This window comes from Lipotes vexillifer, unplaced genomic scaffold (assembly GCF_000442215.2).
Source record: "Lipotes vexillifer unplaced genomic scaffold, Lipotes_vexillifer_v1.1 scaffold1011, whole genome shotgun sequence".
Taxonomy (NCBI): domain Eukaryota; kingdom Metazoa; phylum Chordata; class Mammalia; order Artiodactyla; family Lipotidae; genus Lipotes; species Lipotes vexillifer.
Window position 1 is genome coordinate 157,424 of NW_006787698.1, and position 25,660 is coordinate 183,083.

Here is a 25,660-nt window from a genome sequence, read left to right on the forward strand (position 1 = left end):
AAAGAATGCAGAATTTTACACTTGCTGAAACCGGAAGCTGGATCAGGGGAAGCTATTAGTGCTGAGCTGGACCCAGAGGAGGCTGCTCACAGGTGTCACGGGACAATGTTGAACCCTCCCTGAGCCCTGTGCTCCTGGAAACTTCGATGGGAGGTGAAAGGACCCCCCACCCTTTGCTCTTCTGGAAAACGGCAGGCTGCAAGAAACCACCCCCGTGCCCCACCTGACTCAGATAAGACTCACACGGAGGCCCCTTGTTTATCCAGGACAAGGCCAGACGCAGTCCCCTCAAAGCCCCATCTCCACCTCATCAGTGATTAGCGGAACTGTTCCCCCCACTGACCAAGCAGAACAAATGCTTGTTGGCCAAACTCTGGCTCAGCTCCTCTCCTTCCCCCTGACCTGGCCTCACCGCAGCCACAGCCGACAGACCCCTAAGGACAGGCTGGCCTCAGGGATCTGCTATCCGAGCATCACACCTGGTCCCTCCTGGTGGTGTTTACTCCTCTGTATAAGAGAAAAACTCTCTTTGCCCAACTCTTGAGACGCTTGCAGATCTTAGGGTCAGATGTCCCCCTTCCTGCAGAGCCCCCTGTGCCTTGTGCAGCAGACCCTTCTCCCTGCAGGAAATCATTTGAATGAAAGTCTGCCTTTAGGAAGTTTGGATTTTTATTTGACACTGGCTTGACCCAGTGTTCACAATTACCCATTTCTTACCCAAATTTTACTTAGGCTCCTGTCTACCCACAGGCCCCTGACTTTGAGTCACCACTCCCTCCCCCCGCCCCCCACTGAGAAGCACTGAGCTGCAGAGCAAACCCTCCCCTCAGCCCCCCTCCCCGACCCCGGGCTGAGAATGCGCTGACCACAGGGACGCCCCATTCTGTCAAACAGCCTTGCTCTCACCCTCCTCACCCATAGCCCTTTTCTGTTTAGTCTGAGACCCTGGAACATTTGTGGTATCCGAGCCCTGTCCCTATTCCAAGTCTTTGGAATATTAAACACAAGACCACAGCCCCAAACGGAATCGGTTATGCTAAGTCCCAAATCACCAAACAGAGACTTAATTACAGTTTCAGCCTCTCCTAGAAACGGAATCTGAAACCAGTCAGTCAGGAATTACCTGGTCAGCACAGTGAAGTGATCTGCCTGACAGACCCCTGCCCTCCGTAGAGTAACCTGGCCACAGACAATCCACTTTTCGCTACTTTCTTTGTCCCGCTCCCTCTGCCTATGGAAGACTTTCATTCCGTACAGCTCCTAGATATGCTGGATGGGAAACTGCCAGATTCATGAATTGTTGCATACAGACGTAAGAACTTCAAAATGTACTCAGTTGAATTTTGTTTTTTAACGGGAATAAAGTCTCTCCTTACCCAATAAGGGTTTGACTTTATCTGTCAGGTCACGGCGTGTTCCCTCACCCCCGCCCCTGACCACTGCCCGGGTCACTCGGTCCTCCCTGAGACCCCCAAGGGACACATACTCAGGTCGGGACGCCCCCACCCTCCACGAGAGGACGGGAAAGACAGGACGCCGGGACCCCACCCCGCGGCCGAGGGGGAGACTCGGCTCGGAATCCAGGGGAGCGGGCGCTAGAAGACCCGGGCCTGCCTCAGCTCCCAGGCGGTCCTAATCAGCCCCTTCCGGTCTCTGGCCCCGGCCCGCGCACTCACCATCTCCGCCCAGGTCCTGGGTGTCCAGGGCGTCCTCCCGCGGCCCCGCAATCTGGACCGGTGACAGCCACAGAGACTAGACTCCTGGGTCCGCGCCCCGCAGGTGCGCAGCGCGCCGAGATGCGCCGAGAGCGACGCCTGCGCGGGCTGGGAAGGCTGGGAGGGCTGGGAGGGCTGGGAGGGCTGGGAGGGCACCCACCCCCGACCCTGATTGGACGGAGCTCCGGGCCTCCACCCTCTGATTGGACGGTGCTCCAAGCACTCCCCCCCGGGACTTATGAGTGTATGCTACTCCGTGACCCGCCCCCGGCGTCCTTTAGAAAAGGACTCCAGAACCGGCCCCCGCAATCCTTGATTGGATTGTTCTCCGGGAACCGGCGCTCTGAATGGACGGTACTCCAGGCACTCACCCTATTGAGGACTCTGAATGTATAGTGCACGGACAAGCTTCCGGGTTCTGATTGGACAGTTGTTCAGACCCTCCCCGTCCCTCCGCCCAGTTTCATGGGCTCCACCCTAGTGCTTTTGATTATTTGCCGAGCCCCGACCCCGTCTCCCTTGATTGGAGAGTGTTACAGTCCCTAAGGCCTCAGTGATAAGCTGGGACGTTGGTCAGGTCCCTAAGCCGGGCAGAAGTGCGGTTTTCGAGCCCGGGGCCGTGGGCTCCCAGCAGAACTTGTTCCCGGGCAGGCGGACCCGGACCGGGACGTCCTGACTCAGTTTCCCCGCGGAGAGACCCCTGTCCAGAGTCGGGACTGGACAAGATGGGCCGGGAGAGGCTGGTGACCTCCAGGGTCAATGGTCGACCCGGGGTCAAAGGTCACCATGTGTCTGTGCCCTTTCTTTAAGAACAAAGAAACGTTCGCCTGTAAGGCAGGATCCGGCCCGGTTTGACGTGTGACCTTTGACACCTACCGCCCTCCTGACCCGCCCTCATATCTGGGCTTGACCAAGTTCTCTGTGTCCCATTTCTTACCCCACAGCATCAGGCTCCCTCCCCACAGGAGAGGGGTACCGTTGGGTCGCTCCCACGTCTGAGCAACCCTGAGGTTCAGAGCAAGCCCTTGGTCAGCTTCTCCAGAGAATAGGCCACCCAGGGAGCCCTGTCCAGTCCAGCCACACTGACCCGCAGTCCACGCACCGCCCTCACTCGCCCAACTTCCCTCCTCCCCTCCTCACACAGACGAGAAAAGCCCTTTTCTTTGTGGCTGGAGAGGCTGACACATCGCTGAGATCCGAGCCTCAGCCCTGTTGCAACGATCTTTGTGAATAAAGTTTCTCTTTAAGTATAGATTAGTTTTTTATTAGACATACTTTTATTTTTTCGGCCGCACCATGGGGCATGTGGGATATTACTTCCCCTACCAGGGATCGAACCCGTGCCACCTGCAGTGAAAGCATGGAGCCCTAACCACCGGACCGCCAGAGAATTCCCATAAACATACTTTTAAAATGATGAATCCTGCAGCTTCCTGAGAGTTTGGTTCTAGGGCCATGTTGCCAGGGTGATATGGCACTGGGATATCCTTTCCCAGTGGATACCCAGTTGGGTTGATGTGCATCCAATTTTTGTGGCTTTATGGTAGAGCCATAGCGGCTGAGCCACTTGCAGAATTCAATGGCAATTGTGGGCCCGGGAACTTGATTGCAAATACCTTTCAAATCAAGGTGCACAGCTAGCAAAGGTGATGGCAGCCTCTCTGAAACGGCCATCATTGGACTTAACTGGCACAGTTGAAGCCTCAGTTATGGGTGGCTGAATCTAGAAGCTCCCAACAGTCCAAGGTGCTGCCCAGAAGGATGATGAGATGGTTCTGTTGCAAATAGGTTTTAAATCATATGACCAGATTTGGGTTTATGTGGTTCATAAGGTATCAGGTTGTTTGCCAATTAAAATACATGTGGCTGGGGCTTCCCTGGTGGCGCAGTGGTTGAGAGTCCGCCTGCCAATGCAGGGGACATGGGTTCGTATCCCAGTCTGGGAAGATCCCACATGCCGCGGAGTGGCTGGGCCCGTGAGCAGGGCCGCTGAGCCTGCGCATCTGGAGCCTGTGCTCCACAACAAGAGAGGCCGCGATAGTGAGAGGCCCGTGCACCGCGATGAAGAGTGGCCCCCGCTTGCCACAACTAGAGAAAGCCCTCACACAGAAACGAAGACCCAACACAGCAAAAATAAATAAATAAATTAATAAACTCCTACCCCCAACACCTTAAAAAAAATTTTTAAAAAATTAAAAAATAAATAAAAATAAAATACATGTTGTTGAGGCTGGAACTCCAGCACTAGTCTGCATGGACTTTAGTCAATAATAATGTATCAGTGATAAAATAAACAAGGTCCTACTGTCTAGCACAGGGAACTGTATTCAACATCCTGTGATGAACCATAATGGAAAAGAATATGAAAAAGAATGTATGTATGTATATATATATATATATATATATATATAACTGAATCACTTTGTTGTACAGCAGAAATTAACACATTGTAAATCAACTATACTTCAATAAAATTAAAAACCTTAAAAAAAAAGATTGTGATATTCCAAACTCAACCTCCATAGCTTTTACAACAACCATTCAAATTAAAGAAAAGGTAGCTAAAAAAAAAAAGTCCCTGCATCTCTCAGTATATTGATGGCAATACTAATTTCTGAAATTCCTCCATGAGTGAGGTGTTGCTTCAGGCTTACTATCTTAAGGAACAGTTCTAGAAGCATCTCTTTGACCTTTCCCTAACAAAACGCCTCAAGGAAACCGAAATGGTAATTTTAGTGGTTAGTAAGTGTATCTATTCCTACAATCCATCCTGGGCCTGAGGAACTAATCTATTTTCGTTATCTTTATAGGGCATTTTGTAATTTATGATTTTGTAAGTTTCTGTGCACAGGCTTTGCACATTTTTCTTGGACTTTAACATTTTGCTTCTGATTTATAAGTGCTTTTAAAACTATTAATTAGGGTTTCTCTGGTGGCGCAGTGATTAAGAGTCCGCCTGCCAATGCAGGGGACACGGGTTCAAGCCCTGGCCCAGGAGGATCCTACATGCCACGGAGCAACTAAGCCCATGCGCCACGACTATTGAGCCTGCGCTCTAGAGTCCACCAGCCACAACTGCTAAGGCCCGTGTGCCTAGATCCCATGCTCCGCAACAAAAGCCACCGCAATGAGAGGCCTGTGCACCGCAAGAAGAGTGGCCCATGCTCGCCTCAACTGCAGAGAGCCCCCTGCACAGCAACGAAGACCCAATGGAGCCAAAAAAAAAAAAAAAAAACTATTAATGATATTGCGTTTTTGCTAAGACAGCATTGAAAACATTTCCAAGTTATTATGTCTTTCATCTTATCATTTATGACGTTTTTACTTTTTTATTTTTTCAAATCTTGTCATCATTCTATTTATAGTTTTTCTTTGGATGTCGTGACTTTCACTCCTTAAGTATACAGAAATACTTACTGATGTTTTCTTTTAGTTTTTTTTTTTTTTTTTTTTAGCTGCATTGGGTCTTCGTTGTGGCACGTGGGACCTTCCTTGTGGCATGCGGGATCTTTCATTGCAGCGCCTAGACTCTTTGTTGAGGCATGGGCTTCTCCCTAGTTGTGGCGCATGGGCTCCAGAGCATGCAAGCTCAGTACTTGTGGCACACAAGCTCTCTAGTTGCGGCGCATGGGCTTTAGAGCACAAAGGCTTAGATGTCCTGCGGGATGTGGGTCTTAGTTCCCCAACCAGGGATAGAACCCGTGCCCCTGCAGAGGATGCGTGGAGTCTTAACCACTGGACTGCCAGAGAAGTCCCTCTTTTTTTAAGTTTAAATCTTTATCTCATCTGGAATTTATCTGGATGTAGTAGAAAGAGGGCTGAGATTGAATCATCTCTTGCCATAAATCATCATATACAGTATTTTATTATATTCTTGTGTCCGTTTATAGACTCTCAAGGGCGTATATGTTCATTCCAAGATTTCTCAACAATGGCACTATTGTTATTTTGAGTCAGTTAGTTCCTTGTTTCTGAGGGCCATTTCAATTATTTGTACTCATTCGTTATTTTAACTGGTGATCTGATCAGAAGTTCTTCCCCATTCTTCATTTACATTTGCCTACCTACTCCTTGCACTACTTTCAGAAATTCTTTTATAATTATCTTATTATGAGGCATAAAGTACTTCTTGATGCAAATTTGGTTGGAAATTTCTCTAAATTTTATGGCTAGGTTTAGAGAGACCTGCATCTTTGAACTGAGGAGTCTTCAATTCAACAATATTATTTATATATCAATGAAGGTGACACCTTTGTCACTTCATCAGGAAACACTTTTTTTTTTTTTTGCGATACGCGGGCCTCCCACTGCTGCGGCCCCTCCCACCGCGGGGCACAGGCTCCGGACGCGCAGGCCCAGCGGCCACGGCTCACACGGCACGTGGGATCCTCCCAGACCGGGGCACGAACCCGCGTCCCCTGCATCGGTAGGCGGACTCTCAACCACTGCGCCACCAGGGAAGCCCCAGGAAACACTTTTAAATGTCCTTATATGGATCCTGCACATGGCATTAAGCCTATCCTGCAATATCTAATATATAGTTTCCCAGAAAATTCAATTTTAGTCCAATAATGTATTTTATTATGTAAATCATATATATTTAATCAGTAACTAGTAAATTGCCAATAGTTCTAACAGTTTTATAGTTGTTTCATCTTTAGTTTCTCAAGAAAGCAATGCTATCACCTCCAATCACAATATTTATTCCTATCCTTTATAGGGTTCATTGTCTATTCTGACATGACCTTATAACAGATTAAAGCAATGATAAATAATTGAGGTGAAAATAGACATATTTGTTTTGTTTGGTTGTTCCTTTCAGTCGGAAGTCCTTGATATCAATTCCTCTTCACTTCCTGCTCTCAAACACCTTCAATGAGTAGCAGACTGGCTCGGCAGTCATTGCCTAAAATCGATCAGGGAAAATTTAGTAATAATAATAATAATAATAATAATAATAATAATGGCAGTGTCTCTAGCAGCTAAGATTGTGAAATAAGGCCACAGACTTCTTTCCAATAGTGCTGAAATTACGTCGGGGAGACAGACAATAAGCACCAAATAAACTCACAGAAAATGAGGAGTATAAATGCAAGAGAGACTCCTATTAGAGCAATTAACAAAAGGAGAGATAATGCTTCCAGGGGGACTCCTCAAAATGTCACGTGAGAGAGGGACCTTTACACTGAGACCAAGGAGTAGAACACGAGGTGCCCGACTGTGGGGAGAGAGAGGAGGGGATGTTTTCTTACAGGGAAAATGTCACTGATTTTTTAATTGATGGATTAGATCTGCAGAATGAAGAGAGGGTGGTGTTGGACGCCTGCAGACCTATGGCAACAGAAGCTGGGGGAGTAGGGGTGCCTCCGCACAGATTTTAAACAAAATAACGGAGGGAAGGGAATTCCCTGTCAGTCCAGTGGACAGGGCGCTTCCACTGCAGGGGGCATGGGTTCCATCCCTGGTCCGGGAACTAATATCCTTCAAGCCGCGCGGCCAAACAAAGGAAAAATAATAGAGAAAATAACGGAGGGAAGGACAAAGAATATAAATGGGAACATTGACAAGAAAAATCCTGATCATACGCTAAAATGATAGAAATGAAATCTTACAGAAGCAAACCAGAATTAGATCTTAGTGCATTAAAAAAAAAAAAAAATCAGATTTCGAGACCAAAGTGGAAAAAATACGGTTTCCCTGAAAACTCAGACACAATGATATCAATTTTCAGTGTAGGTGCTGATATACTAGAGGTCGTGGTCCCTAAAGCCCCAAGTCCACCCCTGACCCTGGAAGTCACCAGTCTCTCGCGTCCTGTCCAGTCCCGCCTCCAGACACGGGATGCTCCGCGTGGAAACTGGGTCAGGACATTCAAGACCAGAAAGGAGGACGAACACGGGCCGTCGAGCTGCGGGCTGACGCCAAGTCCGACCTGCCCGGAGCGAGTTCCGCTCGGAGGCCACATCCCGCGCAGGCAGTTCCACGTCCAGGGTAGAAGGCCGGCCAAAGGGCAGAAGCTGAGAATCCACGTTTCCGCCCGGCTTTTCCACGTGATCCCTGCCCCCGCCCATCTCCCAGGCAGCGTCGGTGCAGACACCCAAATTGCCCAATCAGGGGCACCGGGGCCTGTAGCACAATCCTCAGAGGCTCCAAATGTGGGGCCCGAAGCGCTGTGCAATCAGGGTGCGTGCCTCGGGAAACTACCCAATCAGAGTCCCCATGGTGAGGGAGTACCTGGAGAACTGTCCAATCAGAGGGCGGGGAATCCCAATTCTATCCAATCAGGGTGCGGGGCCCGGAACACCGCCCAATCAGGGCCGGGGGGCGGGCACGCTCCCAGCCCACGTAGGAGGTCGTTCTCGGCCGCCAGTGGTACTGGTGTGCTACCCCGCGCGACCCGAGGTTAATCTTTCCCATCGCTCTCACCATCCCAGGTCGCGGGGCCGCGAGACCACGGGAAGGACTTCCGGCAGAGTCCGGAGCCGGGCGGAGATGGTGAGTGCGCTGACCGGGTCGGAGACTGCGAGGGGCTGGTTCGAACCGTCAGGAACCAGCTGGAAACTGACGCGGGCCGGGGTCTCCACGCCCCTCCCCCAGGGTCACGGCCAGAGTCCCCGCCCTTGGTCGCGGTGTGGGGGGTCCCCCTGTATCCCTTGCGTTTTCTTTAGTGACTCACCAAGCTTCCTAAACTATGAGGCTTTAAACGAGGGGATCATTTAATTTCTCATTCGTTTATCGCAACCACAGGGGGCAGGGTATATAGCACTTATTAGACATTCAAGGTATTTTTCATTAAATAGATGGATTCTGGTGCCCATGGGATTGAGTTTCTCGCGTGTAAAAAACTAGGATTAGAGTCAGCATTTCAAGTACAAAGAATGAGTTGCAATTACATTGAACCTGTAGATGAATTCGAGGGTGGATCTACATCCTTTACGGTATTGAACTTTGCGATCCACGGTCTTGGTATGTCTCTCCATTAATTTCCTTTAATAATGTTTTACTGTTTTCGTCATGTTTTACAAAACCTTTGTTACACTTGTTCTGCATGTAATGTTGATGCTGATTTAAATGGTATCTTAAAAAAAAATACTGTTCCTGGTACATAGAAGTAAACTCATTTTTGAGCATTTTTCTTAGTGTCTTTGTTAGGTGCAAGCATAGATTTTAATTATTGATCTGTAAAATCTTTGAATCTTTACTTACAAAATCTTAGCTGCAAATAATGATAGTTCAGCTTTTTTCTTGTCCTGTCATTTTACCTTTTTCTTTTCTTTTTAAATGATTCACCAGGACCTCCTGTCCAGTGTAGAATAAGGTACTCTGTGTGTCTTGTCTTCTTGACAAGAGAGCTGTTTTACTATTTCAGATTTTTCATTTAACACTGCAGTAAGTGTTTTTATACACCATCTTCCCCAGGTAGTCATGTTCCTTCTAGTTCTGATGTATTAAATTTTTATGTCCATTAATGATAGTCATTGTTTTGGATTTGAGGACAACGAATTATGATTTTTCTGCATTTCTATTAATATAGTAAAATGGATTAACTTTTGTATACTGAAAACTACAAAAAAAATCTATTTAATTTTTATTGTAGTATTGTTGCTTTACAATGTTGTGTTAGTTCCTGCTCTCCAGCAAAGTGAATCAGTTATACGTGTACATATATCCCCTTTTTTAGATTTCCTTCCCATTAACATCACCACAGAGCACTGAGTAGAGTTCCTGGTTTTATAAAATGGATTAAGTTTTAAACATTATTGCATTCCTAGAGTAAAATGTGCTTGGTTGTGGGACTTCACTGGTGGTCCAGTGGTTAGGACTCCATGCTTCCACTGCAGGGGGCACGGGTTCAATCCCTGGTCTGGGAACTAGGATCCCACATGCCCCATGGCTCGGCCAAAAAAAAAAAAAAAAAAAAAGCTTGGTTGTGCTTGATTATGCACATTACTCATTATTTAGGGAACTAATTTTTAATAGAATTTTGCACCTGTGTTTGTTAATGATAGTTTATTTTTTTCATCTGTACTATTCTGCTCTTGGCATGTCTGAAAAAGGAATTGTTTTCTGCACATAGAATTATTGATCTCGTTAATATTTAATAAAACTATTCGTAAAACAATTTGGGATTTTTGTTTCCTTTTTGTGAATGTTTGAAAATACCCTTTTATTATCTTTAAATTACTTTCGACTACTGAGTAGTATGGAAGTACTCAGATTTTAAAATTTTATTTTAGACCATTCCCCTCCTCTCGTGTTTAATCCCTAGAACATCCCTAATTATGCCTGCTTTTTCATTTGTAACTTTATTTGCCCATGCTTTGTTTTTCTTGAAAAAAATTGTCAAGAGCTTGCAACCTGATTAGTTCTAGGAGATGCGGTTTGTACGGTTTTTTGTTTTGGACTCACCGCACAGCTTGTGGGATCTTGGTTCCCCAACCAGGAGTTGAAGCCAGGCTCTTCGCAGTGAAACCACAGAGTCCTAACCACTCGACCACCAGGGAATTCCCAAGAGATGTGTTTTTAGCCTCCCTTTTATATCGTTCATTTTGCCCTTCACATTTCATTCTGTGCTTTCTTTTATTCTGCTTCTCCTTTTCCAGATTCTTGAGTTCATTTTTAGCCCATTGGTACTGTTCTTTCTTTCTATTTCTGGGAGTAGATGGTGCTTCTGCTCTTGGCTGGGGACACTTTGATTCTAGTGTCTCTCCAGTGGGACATGGTGAAGTTAACAAGCACTTGAAACCTTTCCAGAGATTTTGTGAAATCATGACATTCTGTTTCTAATTCTTACAGTTTAAAAATGCAGTGGCATTAAAAACAAACAAAAAACCAAGCCACAGTATCCATTTCCAGTGTTACCCAGATGGTTATGTCACTGTTATGATTTCATTCTGCCCCAGTCCCTTTGCTCATGTTCCTAGTTCCAAATGCCTTCATTGTCCTGTGTTTTACCTACAGCACTTACCCCTTCATCTAGATAATGTTCAATTTACTTATTGTCTTCCACCGTGAGATTTTAAGATCCATGTGGTTCAGAATTTTTCTCAAGTGCTGTATCTCTATAACTGCATGTAGTAGGAATTATCACCTAACTAGATTTTCAGCAAATGAATGAGTCAGAGCTACAGTTGTATAGAGAAGCAACTTGCCTGAGACAGAGGGCTTTGCCAGAAGAAAGAGCCCAAGGATGTCTGATGTGAAGAGAATGTTCCATTTTTCTAGTCTCCACTGTCCTCTCCAGGAGACAGGCAGAGTCTAGATCTGCACTGTCCACTAGAGCACCCCTGGCCACACATGGCTGTTGAGCTCTTGTACAGCTATCAAAATTGAGTTGGGTGCATGTGTGAGATCCATACCAGATTTCTAGCATTAAGTATGACAAAGATAACATAGACTATCTCAATAATTATGTTGGTTATGTACTGAAACGATCTGTGTACTTGTATTTAGTGGGCAAAATGAAAATTATTAAAATTTCAATACAGGGACTTCTCTGGTGGTCCAGTGGTTAAGACTCCATGCTCCCAGTGCAGGGGGCCCAGGTTCGATCCCTGGTTGGGGAACTAGATCCCACATGTTGCAAGTGAAGATCCCACGTGCCACAATGAAGATCCCACGTACCACAAGTAAGACCTAGCACAGCCAAATAAATAAATAAATATTAAAAATTTCAATACGACATTTTTATAAGGTAGTGACAAGAAAATTCAAATTTGGATATGTTGTCTGTATTGTCTTCCTATTTAATGGCACTGCTGTAGATCAGGGGTTGGCAAACTACAGCCCACAGGCCAAACCCAGCCTGCCACCTACTTGCATAAATAAAGTTTTATTGGTACACCACCACGTCCATTCTTCGACGTGTTGTCTCTGGCTACTTCTGTGTGACAAAGGCAGACCTGAGCAGTTGCAACAGAGACCACGTGGCTAGAAAAGCCTAACAATGTACTCTCTGACATTTGCAGACAAAGCCTGCTGATCTCTGCTCTAGGTCATTGTACACATTTTGAGGAATAATGGGCATAATCATCCTGTAACATGTATGTACAGAATTGCAGCTGCTAGACATTTAGGATTTTAAAGCAGTCAGACCTACATACAAGGTTCTAATTGGGTAACATTGAGCATATTATTAATTGATTCTGTCCTTTTGAGTTTCCTCTGCTACATACTGATTGTAATGATATCTACTGTGAGATTTATTATGAGACATAAATGAACTCAGGTGTGCAAAATATTTCACACATCATGGATGCTCAAATAGCACATTTTCTTATTAATGCTGTTGTGAGACTGTTACAGGTTTTGATGGCTTTTAAATGTTACCTGATACACAGTAGTGGAAGAGTTAGTTGAATTTTATCTGTGGATAAAATTTTGTGTTGAGACAGTGCTAGATACCAGAGTACCTTGATAATTAGTAATTAGGGATGTCCAAAGCAGCTGACTTTACTTACCAGCCTCATGAGAGAGTGTTCCCATTCTGGAGCATTCTTGTTCTGCTGCTGTTTATTGAACAGGTAAATCGTATCCCCTGCATTGGAGTGTGGCAGCCTATGTTCACACCTCTGCGTGTGGAAGCTGATGGAGTGATGCACTTCCTCAAAAGCCAGGCTGTTGGGGGACCCTGTGAGCCATCAGATTCCATGCTCAGGGGTTGGGCAGTTATGCCTGTCTGCATGCCACGGGGTGCAGAAATGACTGCTGTGTGTAGTGCCCCTAGGAGGCTGGTGTATAAGTCAGTGCCTCTGGCTTTTCAGTGGGAGCAGATGTCCTTCGGGAGGAAGGTGCCACCTGATCCCTTTATACCTTTTATGATCTGGGCAGATTCACAGCTAAACCCTTCTGGACTTCAATTAATTCATTTCTACAGTGGGCTCAGAACTGCCTCTTCACAGGCAGGAAGGACCAGGGCACTCTTTTCTGGGGAAGGCAAGGCTGTTCTGGTGTCTTGTGACATCAGTTGAGGAAGAGCCACCACCCATAATTTTGACATCACTCATAATTATCAGCACTCAGGCCCCTGAATGCAGGCACTGTCGTGAGTTCTGAAGTCTTAGGCTTCCCTTCTCTTGGCTGGGCTCCAACTTGTCAATACACTGACTGCCTCCTGGAGAGCATGGAGAGAGAAAGGAAAAGGTGCTGTTTTATAAAAGAACAGGAAACAGATAAGGAAATATTAATGCTTCGCATAAAGGTGGACCCGCCAGTTTATGATGGATTGGAATTTTCCAAGGAACTATATCCATCTCAGGGCCTGGGTTGAAGGTTGGGCATAATCAGGCCTCTTGAGAATCAAATTGTTGGTGAGGGGGCAAGCAAGAAATGCCCCTCAACCCTCACTGTGTTTTAATTCATTAAAACCTCATCCAGGCCTGACTTGGTTTCATATCGTGCTTTCACCTGTATTGGACCATGGAGAAGGAGATGAAATCATTTTCGTTACAAGGGACTCATGTTTTTAAAGACAAATAATTGTTTTATTTGTACAGTATTTCTTCCATATCTCCAATGTATTGTGGGCTGTTCTGGACCCTTCAGATGGAGGGGAAGAGAGGAAGGAGCCAGAGTCAAACTAGAGAGATGGGTGTTAAATCTATGAGGCAGGCTGGCATCTTGGAGGAAGTCAGTGCTGAAGAGAGGGGAAGAGATGATGACAGAACCCTAGAGTTGATGGGAGACCACAGAACCATGGATGAACTTGCTGTGAATTGAGTCCCGGTTCCCCAATGCTGTCAGCCTCCACCGTCCTTCTGCACACACAGGTGGAGAGTGGTACCTTGTTAAACCAGAATTTGTTGGATGTTTTAGGAGTCAGTGGTCTTTGAGGATGTGGCTGTGGACTTCACCCCAGAGGAGTGGGCTTTGTTGGATCCGGCTCAGAGGAACCTCTACAGAGATGTGATGCTGGAGACCTTCAGGAACCTGGCCTCAGTGGGTAAGGATGACATCATTCCTTTACTGACTCTCTAGAGGACAGGTATCCCTAAGCTATTGAGCTTGCTCTAGAACTTGGGCTGAACAGTGGGAATTTATTGTTAAGTAAGACAGACAGGGTCACATTACTATGGAGCATATAGTCTAACAGCTTTCTCATGTATGTATGAAACCTACTACTTTCTCATTAAATGTTTTTAGCCTCTGTAAGGGTTATAACTGTTCCTTAAGAGGAACAGCCCTTGTTGGGGAACATTACATTTGGAAATATTAATTAGAAAAAGAAATTACTCTTTTTTTCTGTGGAAGTTGAATTTTGCAGATACGTTAGCTTCCCTTTTTTTGACTTTTCATCCATCCTCATGAATGGCCTTGCCCACATTGAAAGACCTTCCATATTTCCTCTTTGAAAGTTTATATTTGGGCATATGCATTTTGTCCAATTCCGTCCTATGTTGCTTCCTGACAATAGGGCGTTTATGTCACCAGAAGTCTCAGTCTTCATGGAATTATTTCCAGTAAATTGCCCACCATTTTGTCTTCTTGTCCTTATTATTGTCAAAGTCCTCAAGTAGCCAGAACTCCTCTGATTCTTTTTTTACTCAAAAGTGCATTTTTCCTTATAAAATTTATCTCTTGGGTTGCTCTTGGAAAGAAATGTACATGTTTCCTACTTATTTTCTTGCCTTAATCCCAAGAGTTCATTCCAAAGAAAGTAAACTTGTTACTATTTTTAATATTATGGCACTCAAATTAAAATCAATGGGTTAAGTCCTCTACAGTGAATGTTTGGGGAAGTATGAAATGAACAGAATATAGTTAAGTTTCAGAAGAAATGATTCCTGGTTCTTCATTTTAGGAGAAAACTGGAAATGCCATAGCATTGAAGATCAGCACAGGAACCAGGGAACACATTTGAGGTGAGTGACACATACATTAGAGAAAGCAGGTCTCAGGAGACAGTGCCATGATATTAAGTGTGTAGATATATGTCAGATCTTAAGTGTTCACAGAGAATTTTCACAAGACAATTTTATAAACATGATACAGATGTTGGCTGATTGAGACGTAGTTCAGTTGTAAACAATTGTCAGGAAACAAAATCCCATATACAAAAAACAGTGAAAATGGTACCTCAGGTTGAGCCCTCTGTCAGAGCACTCAGCTTATATCACTTTGAAACAATTCTAACAGGGCAAGAAACATACACATTCACTGAAAATGGTAAAAGTGTAATCATATTAATCATTAAAAACCATAATGAATTGTTAACAAATCATTAGTAATATGATTCCTATTTTTAACAGATGGCGTGTGGTGGAGATACCCTCAGAAAATAATGAAAGTAATCAATGTGGAGAAACCAACCAGATTTCCAATCTTATTGTACATAAGAGACTTTCTACTGGAGTAAAATCCTATGAATACAATAAGTTTGAAAAACCCATCATGGATTCTTCATCCTTCAAGAGTCCCATAGCATCATCTCAACATGGACAAAAACCCTATCAGTGTAAGGAATGTGGGAGAACTTTTATTTCTTACTCTTCCTTTGGGGCACACATAAGAGCTCACACTGAAGAGAAACCCTATGCATGTAAAGAATGTGGAAAAGCCTTTATATATTTCTCCAAACTTAGAGTCCATATAAGAACTCACACTGGAGAGAAGCCTTATGAATGTGAAAAATGTGGGAAAACCTTCAGATCTCCCTCAAACCTTTGGACACATAGAGAAACTCATACTGTTGAGAAACCCTATGCTTGTAAAGAATGTGAGAAATCCTTCTCTTCTCCCTCTTCTCTTAGAAAACATGTGAAGGTTCACAGTGCAGAAAAAGCCTATGAATGTAAGGAATGTGGAAAAGCCTTCCTTCATTCTTTTTACCTGATCATACATGCAAGGATGCACACTGGAGAGAAAGCCTATAGATGTGTGGAATGTGGGAAAGCCTACAGCTGGCCCTCAGACCTTAGGATTCACATGAGGACACACTCTGGAGAAAAGCCTTATGAATGTAAACAGTGTGGAAAATCTTTCAGTTCTCCTTCATCCTTTAAGGGACATTTGCGAACTCACACTGGAGAGAAACCTTACGCATGTAACAAATGTGGGAAAGCCTTCAGTAGTCCTTCGTACTTTAGAACACATGTGCGAATTCACACTGGAGTGAAACCCTATGTGTGTAAGCAATGTGGGAAAGCTTTCAGCTGGTCATCATCATTTCGAGGACATTTGAGAACTCACAGTAGAGAGAAACCGTATGAATGTAAGGAATGTGGTAAAGCCTTCAGTAGGCTTTCATCCTTACAAAGACATGTGAGAATTCACACTGGGGAGAAACTCTGAATGTCAGCACTGTGAGAAAGCCTTCTATACTCCCCTATCCTTAAAGAAAACACATGGAAACTCAGGAAGGAAGGAAACTCCATGCCAGTTCCAATGATGGAAGGCCTGCATGCAGTTTACATGTATTGTGCACCACAAACTGCATAGCATTGGAAAATATTTACAAAGGTTTTGGATATACTGTTGGCTTTATTAGTGCCTTATTCTTAAAGTAGATCCCTATCACATTATTTCCAGTTCTTTATGAGAATAACATCTAGGAGATAATAATTCTTTAAGTATTACTTTGCCAGGGCTGCCTTAACAGATTGCCACAAAGTTGGTGGCTTAAAGAAACAAATGTATCCTCTTTCAGTTCTGGGTACTAGAAATTGGAAATCAGGCGTTATTAGGGTTGGTTCCTCATGAGGGTTCTGAAGAAGAATCAGATCCACGTGCTCTACAAACTTCCAGTGGCTACAGCAATCCCTGGTGTTCTTGGCTTGTGGACGCCATCATTTATTTATTTATTTTTTGGGCCACACTGTGAGACATGCAGGATCTTAGTTCCCTGACCAGGCATTGAAACTGTGCCCCCTGCAGTGGAAGCATAGACTCCCAACCACTGGACTGCCAGGAAGTCCCAGTAGACACAAGCATGCATCACTCCAATTTCTGTCTTAATTTTTTTTAATTAATTAATTTAATTTTGGCTGCATTGGGTCTTCATTGCTGCGCACAGGCCTTCCCTAGTTGTGGCGAGCAGGGGCCACTCCTCGTTGAGGCGCACAGGCTTCTCACTGTGGTGGCCTCTCTTGTTCTGGAGCACGGGCTCTAAGTACGCGGGCTTAGCTGCTCCGTGGCATGTGGGATCTTCCCAGACCAGGGCTCGAACCCATGTCCCCTGCATTGGCAGGTGGATTCTTAACCACTGTGCCACCAGGGAAGTCCCTGATGAGGAATTTTAATATTTCTTGTTTAGAAGGCAAAAAAGAGGGCTTCCCTGGTGGCGCAGGGAAGAGAGGCCACGATAGTGAGAGACCCGCGAACCACGATGAAGAGTGGTCCCACTCGCCGCAACTAGAGAAAGCCCGCGTGCAGCAACGAAGACCCAACACAGCCAATAAATTTATAAATTAATTTTTTAAAAAAGAAGGCAAAAAGAAGGGACTGGGGCTAAAATTAACTTGTAAGGAAACAAGTCAGTTTTGTTAACTAGACTAGAAGAAAATTTCATCATTTTTGTGATTTGCATAATTCTTTTGATCCTGTATGACGACATGATCACAGAGTGCTCTTGCTTGTGCCTTACTCCATAACATAACACCCAGTGGCCTTGTCTGATGACAGTGTTTAAAATGGTTTCTGTTTAAGGGACCTGCCTGGTGGTCCAGTGGTTAAGATTCTGCACTTCCACTGCAGGGGGCTCAGTTTCGATCCCTGGTCAGGGAACTAGGATCCTGTTTGCCACCATGTGGCATGGCCAAGAAATTAAAAAAAAAAAAGTTTCTGTTCAGCAGAACGCCACAGCCTAGGAGTGAAGACCAGGCCAGGTAGACCCCCATATCAAGGGCTGATTCTTTTTTCTCACTATGTGAACATTTTAGTATGTTTACTATATATCTGCCACTGTTTTGTTTCCCATAAATTAGTTCAGTTAATGTAAATTGAGATAATCCTCCAAAACTATAATGTAGATACTCTAATCTCCTTTTGTGAGTTAACTGGGGCCTACAGATTACAAAGCTAGCAAGTGGTAAAGACAGGATCAGGATTCAAAACAAAACCTTCTAGCTCTGAGACCATGCTCTTCACTGCATGTTAGTCTTTGAACCTCCTTAATACACCAGCCATTCTAAGCTCAAAACAAAATTAGGCCCAATCATGGCACACATGATAGACTCTCAATGCAGAAGCAGGAAATAAGTCCTTGCAGTTCTGATTTGGCATCAAAGATGGAAATATGTGTCTTGGTGGAAAATAATCCATGATAAGAGAGATAATAGGGAAAGCAGGAGGGTGTAGTCTGCTTTTTTTCCTCTGAAAGGCAGGGGGCATCAGTGAGTGAGGATGTGTTCATTAACTTATAATTCCATCATCTAGTGTCTTAAGTAAACACTACTAAAGGAAATGCTCAAGGGAAGTAGAATAATGAGTCTCCATAAAAATAAAATCCTTGTGTTTGCCAAGGGGGAGGGGGTGGGGAAGGGAAGGATGGGGTGTTTGGGATTAGCAGGTGCAAACTATTATATATAGGATGGATAAACAGGGTCCTACTGTATATCACAGAGAACTATATTCAATATCCTGTGATAAACCACAATAGAAAATAATATGAAAAAGAGTATATATATATATATATATATATATATATATATATATATGACTGAATCACTTTGCTGTACAGCAGTAATACAACATTATAAATCAAGTATACTTCAATAAAATTTGAAAAATAAAATTTTTCTCATGGTTCAATTTGCAGTAATTAAAAGCTTTAGCTCATGTGACATGTACTTAGGAGTTGGAAAGGGTTTCTGTCATCAGTGTCCCATCATTTATTTGGGCCACAGAGTGTGGCTGTTTATAATTCTTTTGAAAGAACTGTAAATTGGATTATATATTTGGCATTATCATTTTGCTATTATAGTATAGTCCAATGAGAGTTCTGTATCCCGGAAATCAGAGTTGCCCCCTAGTTTGCAAAAGGAATATGGTCATTTGCACAGCTATACCCTAGCATGTGCCTTTTCCTATGAGCAGAATGATACCTATACAAGCTCTCGGAAATGTCCAGGTAGATGCAAGGAAAACTGCGGTCGGTGACGGGATTTTTCCACATCATAAATCCATTTCAGCTCTCAAATTCCTTTCCCAAGCCCATTTCTATGTGTTTTTGCTGAGAGACCTCATTAAGGGATCCACACCTGTCTCCATTTTGGGAATATTTCCCCTAAGCAATGCCATGTGGCAGTGAGTGGGAACAGAAAACAAGGGCAACCAGGGCCCAGGACAGTTACTAATAAACTTTGGGCCAAGGGCAGAGGAACCGGCTCTCAATCATCTTCACCTCAGCAGCAAGTGCCAGGGTCACCACGCCTACCTCAGTCTCACCACCACCTCGACGCTGGACCCACAGATGCCACATGCGCAATCACAGCCCCTGTGTCGCAGTCGACCACCATGGGTCAGGAGCAATCGGGGAGGGGGCTCAGGGCTGCACATGCGCAGTCCACACCTAGAGCCACCTGGACTCTGGCTCCCTAGTCATTCGCAGGCTCCAGACCGGCTTTAAAGAGCCCTCCCCTTTGTCCTCCAAGTTCATTTACTTCCTGGGACACCACCCCAGGGAACCTGAGCCCCTTGAAAAATGCAGCTGGAAGAAAGCCCACAGAGACTAGATTCCAGGCCCTCATTGCTTCCAGCACACAACGCGGCCTCCATGCCCCACCAGCTGCCCCCAGAGGCTGCTGGTCGTTCTGACCTTTGTCGACTGCCCAGGTTCAAGTGGATTATCCTTCCCGTGTTGGTAGCTGTGGCCTCTGGTTTTCCGGAAAAGCCCGAAAGGACGCCAGGCAGGGCCGAAGGTAGCGGAAATCTCTGCCTTCTAGTCCGGCCTCACTGGACCTCACTTCCGCCTCCAGCCAGTAACCAGGTACTGAGGCCAGGTGAGGGGTTGGGAGGTTTCCCGAGGCTTCAACCTCCCTTCCTTCCCCGACCATGGCTGCCACTGGGAAGGCAGCTAGGTGCTAAGGAAACCACAGCAGATGCTGAGAGACTTAGAGGATACAACAGCTAAAGAGGGATTGCACACCTTGGCAGCCCCAATGCAGTTCCTCCCTGAAATCAAAGGGACAACCAAAACCCTCTGTATTGTCAGGTAGTGAGGGGCCTGTTCTTGGAAGAGACCTAAAGCAGAGTGGCTGGCTGGAGCATCCTTGACAAGGGATGTTGGCCCTTGACTCTCAGGGCCTCAGGCTCTTATCATGTGGTGGTGATGTCCCCTTGGCAGTTTCTTATGGTGAGTTTCTTCGAATGTTATGCACGGTGAGGGCTCATCATTGTGAGGTCACCTCCCTCACCAGGTCGGCTGAAAGACCCTCCTTTGGGATTTGTTTTGAGTGCCAAGGGACATCACTGCCACATGGGAAGGGGGTAAGAACTGTATGGGTCTGTTATGAGCTTTGAACAAAACCCTCATTGTTTGTGTGTGAATATATAAGTATCTGAACCTGGTCATTCAACTAGCGTTTATTGATCACCTATGTACCAGGTCCTGTTTTACATGCTGGAGGTGCAGCAATGAATAGACACACACACACACACACACACACACACACACACACACACACACACACACAGTCATGGGGATGTAATGAACAGCAAGGTGACTATAGTTAATAATACTGTACTGTGTATTTAAAAGTTCCTAAGAGAGTAGATCTCAAAAATTTCAGTACACACACTGGGGAAAACCCAGAGACAGAGAAACACTACAGTCATCCATGCAGTGAGATGCACAGACAATCGGCACTCCTGTCAGGACACAGGAATCACCACTCAAACACCTGAACCTTCCCAGACAAATGCATGTGGTGGCATGACAAAATCACACAAACTTTGTCACTGGGACATACACGTGGACACACTCAGACACAGACACACAAATTCAGACACACTGGCAAAGATGATGTCTCCAGAGAAACTAATACACTCCCAGAGATACACAGCCTACAGCCTCTGTGACTCCCCACTCTCCAACAGCTCTCTTTACTTAGAACTAACCAACATCAGATACGTAATCTATTTCACTTGTTATCTCTCCTCCTGGAACAGGGACTTCGCACTTCCTGAACCTGCAAAGTACAAAACGCCTCTCTCCGTAAGAACCACAAGAACCCAACCTGTGGAAGAAGTGTCGGGGCCCGACGTGGCTTGGGATATCATGTTCCAGCCCCCCACACTGCTGAGGAGTCTACCAGCAACACACTCATCACTACCTTTACCCTTTGTCACTCTGCTTTCCAATTGGAAACTCAATGCAGGCAGCAATGGTGTCTGTCTTGTCGACTGGCAGCCATGTGTCCTGCACTGTGGTCCCCTTGGCAGCGCTCTCTGCTGGTCTCATGTGCCCGTAGACTCCACTCCGTCCACCCTGGGTGGCCCCAGTGTCCTCCCGGAGACTCTGAGGATGGGCGCTTAGGGAGCGTGGACCACACATCTCCAGGCCACAGAGGTAAGTCTTGCTGATGCGCAAGACGTGGTTACCCGACTTCCATCTTTCCCTGGGCGGCCTCTCAGTCACCCCAACCACGAGCACCTGTGCACTTCTGCGAAGTCTGCGATCCCCGGTGTCTCCAGCGGTGTTTAAGAGGCGGTCGCGTTGCATGCCGGGAGGAGTCTGGGGGCGGGGCTCTGGGCGTCTGCTTCTGAGATCTCCATTTCCCACAGGCCACAGCGGCTGAGACTACGCTCAGCGCAGGCGTTGGTAGAAGTGCGCATGCACTGCGGTGGGGCACGACCCAGAGGGGAGGTGGGGAGGAGGTGCGACTGGAAGTGATAAGTTTGAGCGGGATTGGTGCACCTTCAACCTAAATCCTCCGGTGGTGGATGATCGTGGGGCAGTGGGTGTATGCGCGTGGGTGCCAACGGGCAGGCCATGGCTGGATGTCCCTTTGACGTCCCTGGAGGTTTTGAGATTGGTGTGTGCCTTGGAGCTTGTGGGCGCTGAGCTGATGCTCCTGAGGAAGCGGGGGTTGCTGTGGCCACAGGTCGTCTGTCACTTTGTCGCAGGTTCTGCTACTGCTGTGTTTCTGTCATCTCCCAGACCCATGCATCTGCCGCAACATTCCACATGTGGGAGTGTAGAACCCTCATGATGTCTCCCAGCAAGAAGTCACAGGACCCGGCCTGATGCAATTTTAGAGCTGGATGGCCTCCAGACAGGCCCAGGAAAGGCATGATGCTGATGCCCAAAGATTAAGATGCCCCCAGGCAGGTCTCTTGGGGAGAATTGTAGGGGCGCTTTTATGGTTCAGACCAGAGAATTCCCAGAGATCTCACTGGAGGAAGCTGGCATAAACTCAGAGAAAGATTCCAGGAGCCCTTTCACTTCTCTCCTGTTGTGTGAGGCTAAGGACAGACGTGGTCCCTGCGGGTGTTTCCTAACTTTAGACCGAGTTACAAGAATCTGTTTGGCCCCAAGTCCTTCTCCCGGCCCCCTCAGGTCCTTCAGCATTTATTGAGGATCCCAAGATGGAGGTGGGGTGGGTGTCATGCTTCAGGAGTTTTAAAATTCCCTTAGCAAACGAAGGCTTTGTTTTTCTATTATTTTTAATATACATGCAGTAAAATTCACTATTGTAAGTAAAGCGCCATGAGTTCTTATAAGTGCAGAGATAACACCAACAGTCAAAATGAACACGCCATCACCCTGAAAAGAACAGGTGCTCATTTGTTCTCAAATACCCCACCCATAATCACTCACCTGTTTGCTTCCTATACTCTTGTCCTATCCACATCTCATAAAAGGAAAGCCTTCCTTTGTTAGGGGTCTTTTTGTAAAACTCGATGCCAGTTTTCTAAAATTCAGAAATCACACTTGCCTTCCAGTGTTAAATGTCTAACACTTCCCAATAAAGATTAAGCAAAACTAAAACCTCCAAACCTGACATTCCGTTTTTATGAGCTACATGAGTTTGGGCAACTCTGTGCTCCCCATGCTTGTCATCATCTGAATGATAGGAGGGAAGGAGGTACAGCTGATTGTCAAATCACATCAAACTATGGAGTGCTATGAAAACCTAAGTTAGCACGGAAAAGAAATTAGAGATTAGACATCAACTGCTCTTTAATAAAAATAACTGCTTCTGTTCTACCAATTAGTTTTAGCCAACCTCAACTACTTATGCTTTCTACACTCACCAAACACCAGCCCAAATCGGAAAATACATTCTTCCAAACAACCTCTGACTGGTACATCCCACTGTCTGTGCACTCATTCAAATTGCTTTAACTCAATACATCCATTTTCTTTGGTCAAACCAATGTGGTCCTGGTGGTTTTTGACTAGAGACCATTGACAAAACCATTATTTAAGCTTTTATTATAAAAAAAGAATAAGCAATCCATTTAATGACAGATGTTGAAGTATGTAACAATAAAAATGTTTATATGACAAAAAACACCTTAACTTGTATATGCCAGCTAATATTGTCTCAGACTGTATAATGCTTAAATTAACAATATTAGTTGATTTAAATCCATAATTGCAATGGAATACTTTAACATATTCTCAGTACATGAAAAATAATAACATTTGTATTATGGATTGAACTGTGTTCCCTCCAAAATTCATATGTTAAAAGTTCCAGTATCTCAGAATGTGACCTTATTTGAAAATATGGTTGTTGCAGATATAATTAGTTAAGATCAGTTCATACTAGAATAGGATGGGCCCTAACCCAATACGTATGGTGTCCTTATAAAAAGAATGCCATATGAAGAGACAGGCATGCACAAGTAGAATGCCATGTGAAGATTTTTTTGTGTTGGGGGGAGCTGCGTTGGGTCTTCATTGCTGAGCATGGGCTTTCTCTAGTTGCAGCGAGCGGGGGCTACTCTTTGTTGCAGTGTGCAGGCTTCTCTTGTTGTGAAGCACTGGCTCTAGGTGCATGGGCTCCAGCAGCTGTGGCATGTGGGCTCAGTAGTTGTGGCGCACAGGCTTAGTTGCTCCGCAGTATGTGGGATCTTCCTGGACCAGGGCTCGAACCCGTGTCCCCTGCATTGGCAGGCGGATTCTTAACCACTGTGCCACCAGGGAAGCCCCCATGAGATTAGTTATGCTTGTTACAAGCCAATGAGCTAACAGAAGCTAGGAGAGTGCTGGAACACATCCTTCCTTAGCACTTTCAGAGGAAGCATGGTCCTTCCAACATCTTAACTTTGGACTTCTGCTTCCAGAACTGTGAGACAAAAATTTCTGTTGCCCTAGCCACCCACCTGTGTGGTGCTTTGTTACAGAAACCCTAGGAAACTAATACAGTTTGTATACAAGTGATTTGGAAACACAGTAAACAAGATATTTCTAAGACATACCTACAGAAGATTTTTCTTGAAAATAAACAGTTTTTAGTGACTTAGAATCAAACATAATAATTAAACCCATATCAAGGAACTGCATTCAGCTCTAACAGACATCTCCCCAAATTCATGAGGAGTATGTTTGTTCTCATGTGGGACTGAGTCAGCACATTTAAAAACACAGTAGGACTTCCCTGGTGATGCACTGGTTAAGACTCTGCACTTCCACTGCAGAGGGCACAGGTTTGATCCCTGGCCAGGGAAGTTCTGCGTGCCACATGGTGCAGCCGGGAAAAAAAAAAAAAGAAAAAAGAAAAAAAATACAATACCTTAACAAAGTCCCACAGGTTGTTTTGTTTTCCTACAACATTGTAGCTTTTGTGGTAGAATCACGATCAGAGAGTCACTAAAAGTTTTGAGAACAAAGAGTTTGCTATACAAATTAGACCTTGTAAAATATGTTAACATCTAGAGAAGAGTGGAATCACAGCATTAGAGATCACTAAACATGAGTCTGAATTAGTGGTCTGCAGGACATGTTAGGGTTTGTAGGAAAATCCAAATTGTGAGTGCCTGACCACATGACTGAATCCCTGACACCAAGCTCTTGGAGGTATTTATGGAAGCCTATAACTAAGAAAAATAGAAATCAAGTACTTGGCATTTCTTTTGATGATACTCTTGATTGGTAAGGCCAACAATCAGGAAAACGGGCTGAAAGCTGGTTTCCAAGTAGCCCCTATGCGTCTCTCTCTCATACTTTAATGTGGCTGCAAAAACTTAGTAATGGCTTCATTTCTGCCTTCCAAATCTCATGCCAATAAGCTACTGGTAAATTCGAACACAGAATCATAAAGGGAAGGCATTCTGGGAACTGTAGCTCCTAACATTACCCATGCTGACGTAACACAATCCAGAACTCTGTATCTCATGATAACATCACAAGTGTCTCTTAAGTAAAAACCCACTGTTTAATTCGCTATCACAAGCAAGGACAAAGCAAAGGGCAAAAGCTGAAAGTAACAATTCACATGAGACTGTACACTTGGAAGAACTCTGCATAATTACAAATTTCTGCCAACTATTTAGAAGAAAAACAGAATAAGACTCCACTGGCCTAAATAAGCAAATAAAGATTCTCTCAATCCACAGTGGAAAACATATAATGCTTGATTATCCAGTATCTGCCACACTAAGCCAGTAGGAAAATACAAACAAATACCACAGTGTCATTGTTCCAATAACCCCTTAAAGGACAATTTAAAGAACATATTAAAACTACTTATATATTAAAAATACACTTCAACGGACCCATGAGTCCAACAAACTGTAAAGATGCTTTATTTCCTAAAACATAAGAAAAAACACTTCCTGCAAAATTTACGTACTGTAGCCAAAAGAGTACTTCAACAGTTAATTTTCATCAAAATGTTTATTTGCAAAAGAACTGGAAATACACTCCCTATGGGTCCACTTTAGTGATGAAGGACTCATAAAGGCAATACCAGGTTTACAACTTTTGTAAGATTTCTCTCCTGATGTGAATTTTCTGAAGCACTGTGCATGAATTCATTTGCAGGAGAATTTCCCGAGTT

General features: G+C 44.9%; 2 protein-coding genes across 2 annotated transcripts in view; one reads left to right on the forward strand and one right to left on the reverse strand.

Moving 5' to 3' along the window:
* The window catches only part of LOC103072867 (zinc finger protein 77), a 21,961-nt gene extending 14,175 nt beyond the window's left edge, over positions 1-7,786 (reverse strand). Inside the window, exon 1 of the mRNA XM_007460719.1 lies at positions 7,648-7,786. Coding sequence (XP_007460781.1) covers positions 7,648-7,786 — 139 coding nt within the window. The remainder of the gene's footprint in view (positions 1-7,647) is intronic.
* An 82-nt stretch (positions 7,787-7,868) lies between these two features.
* On the forward strand, positions 7,869-16,004 carry LOC103073141 (zinc finger protein 709-like). The gene is made up of 5 exons (XM_007460720.1): positions 7,869-7,898; positions 8,150-8,344; positions 13,530-13,656; positions 15,391-15,468; positions 15,553-16,004. The coding sequence occupies exons 1-5, from the start codon at positions 7,869-7,871 to the stop codon at positions 16,002-16,004; spliced, it is 882 nt and encodes a 293-aa protein (XP_007460782.1).
* The last annotated feature ends 9,656 nt before the right edge of the window (positions 16,005-25,660 follow it).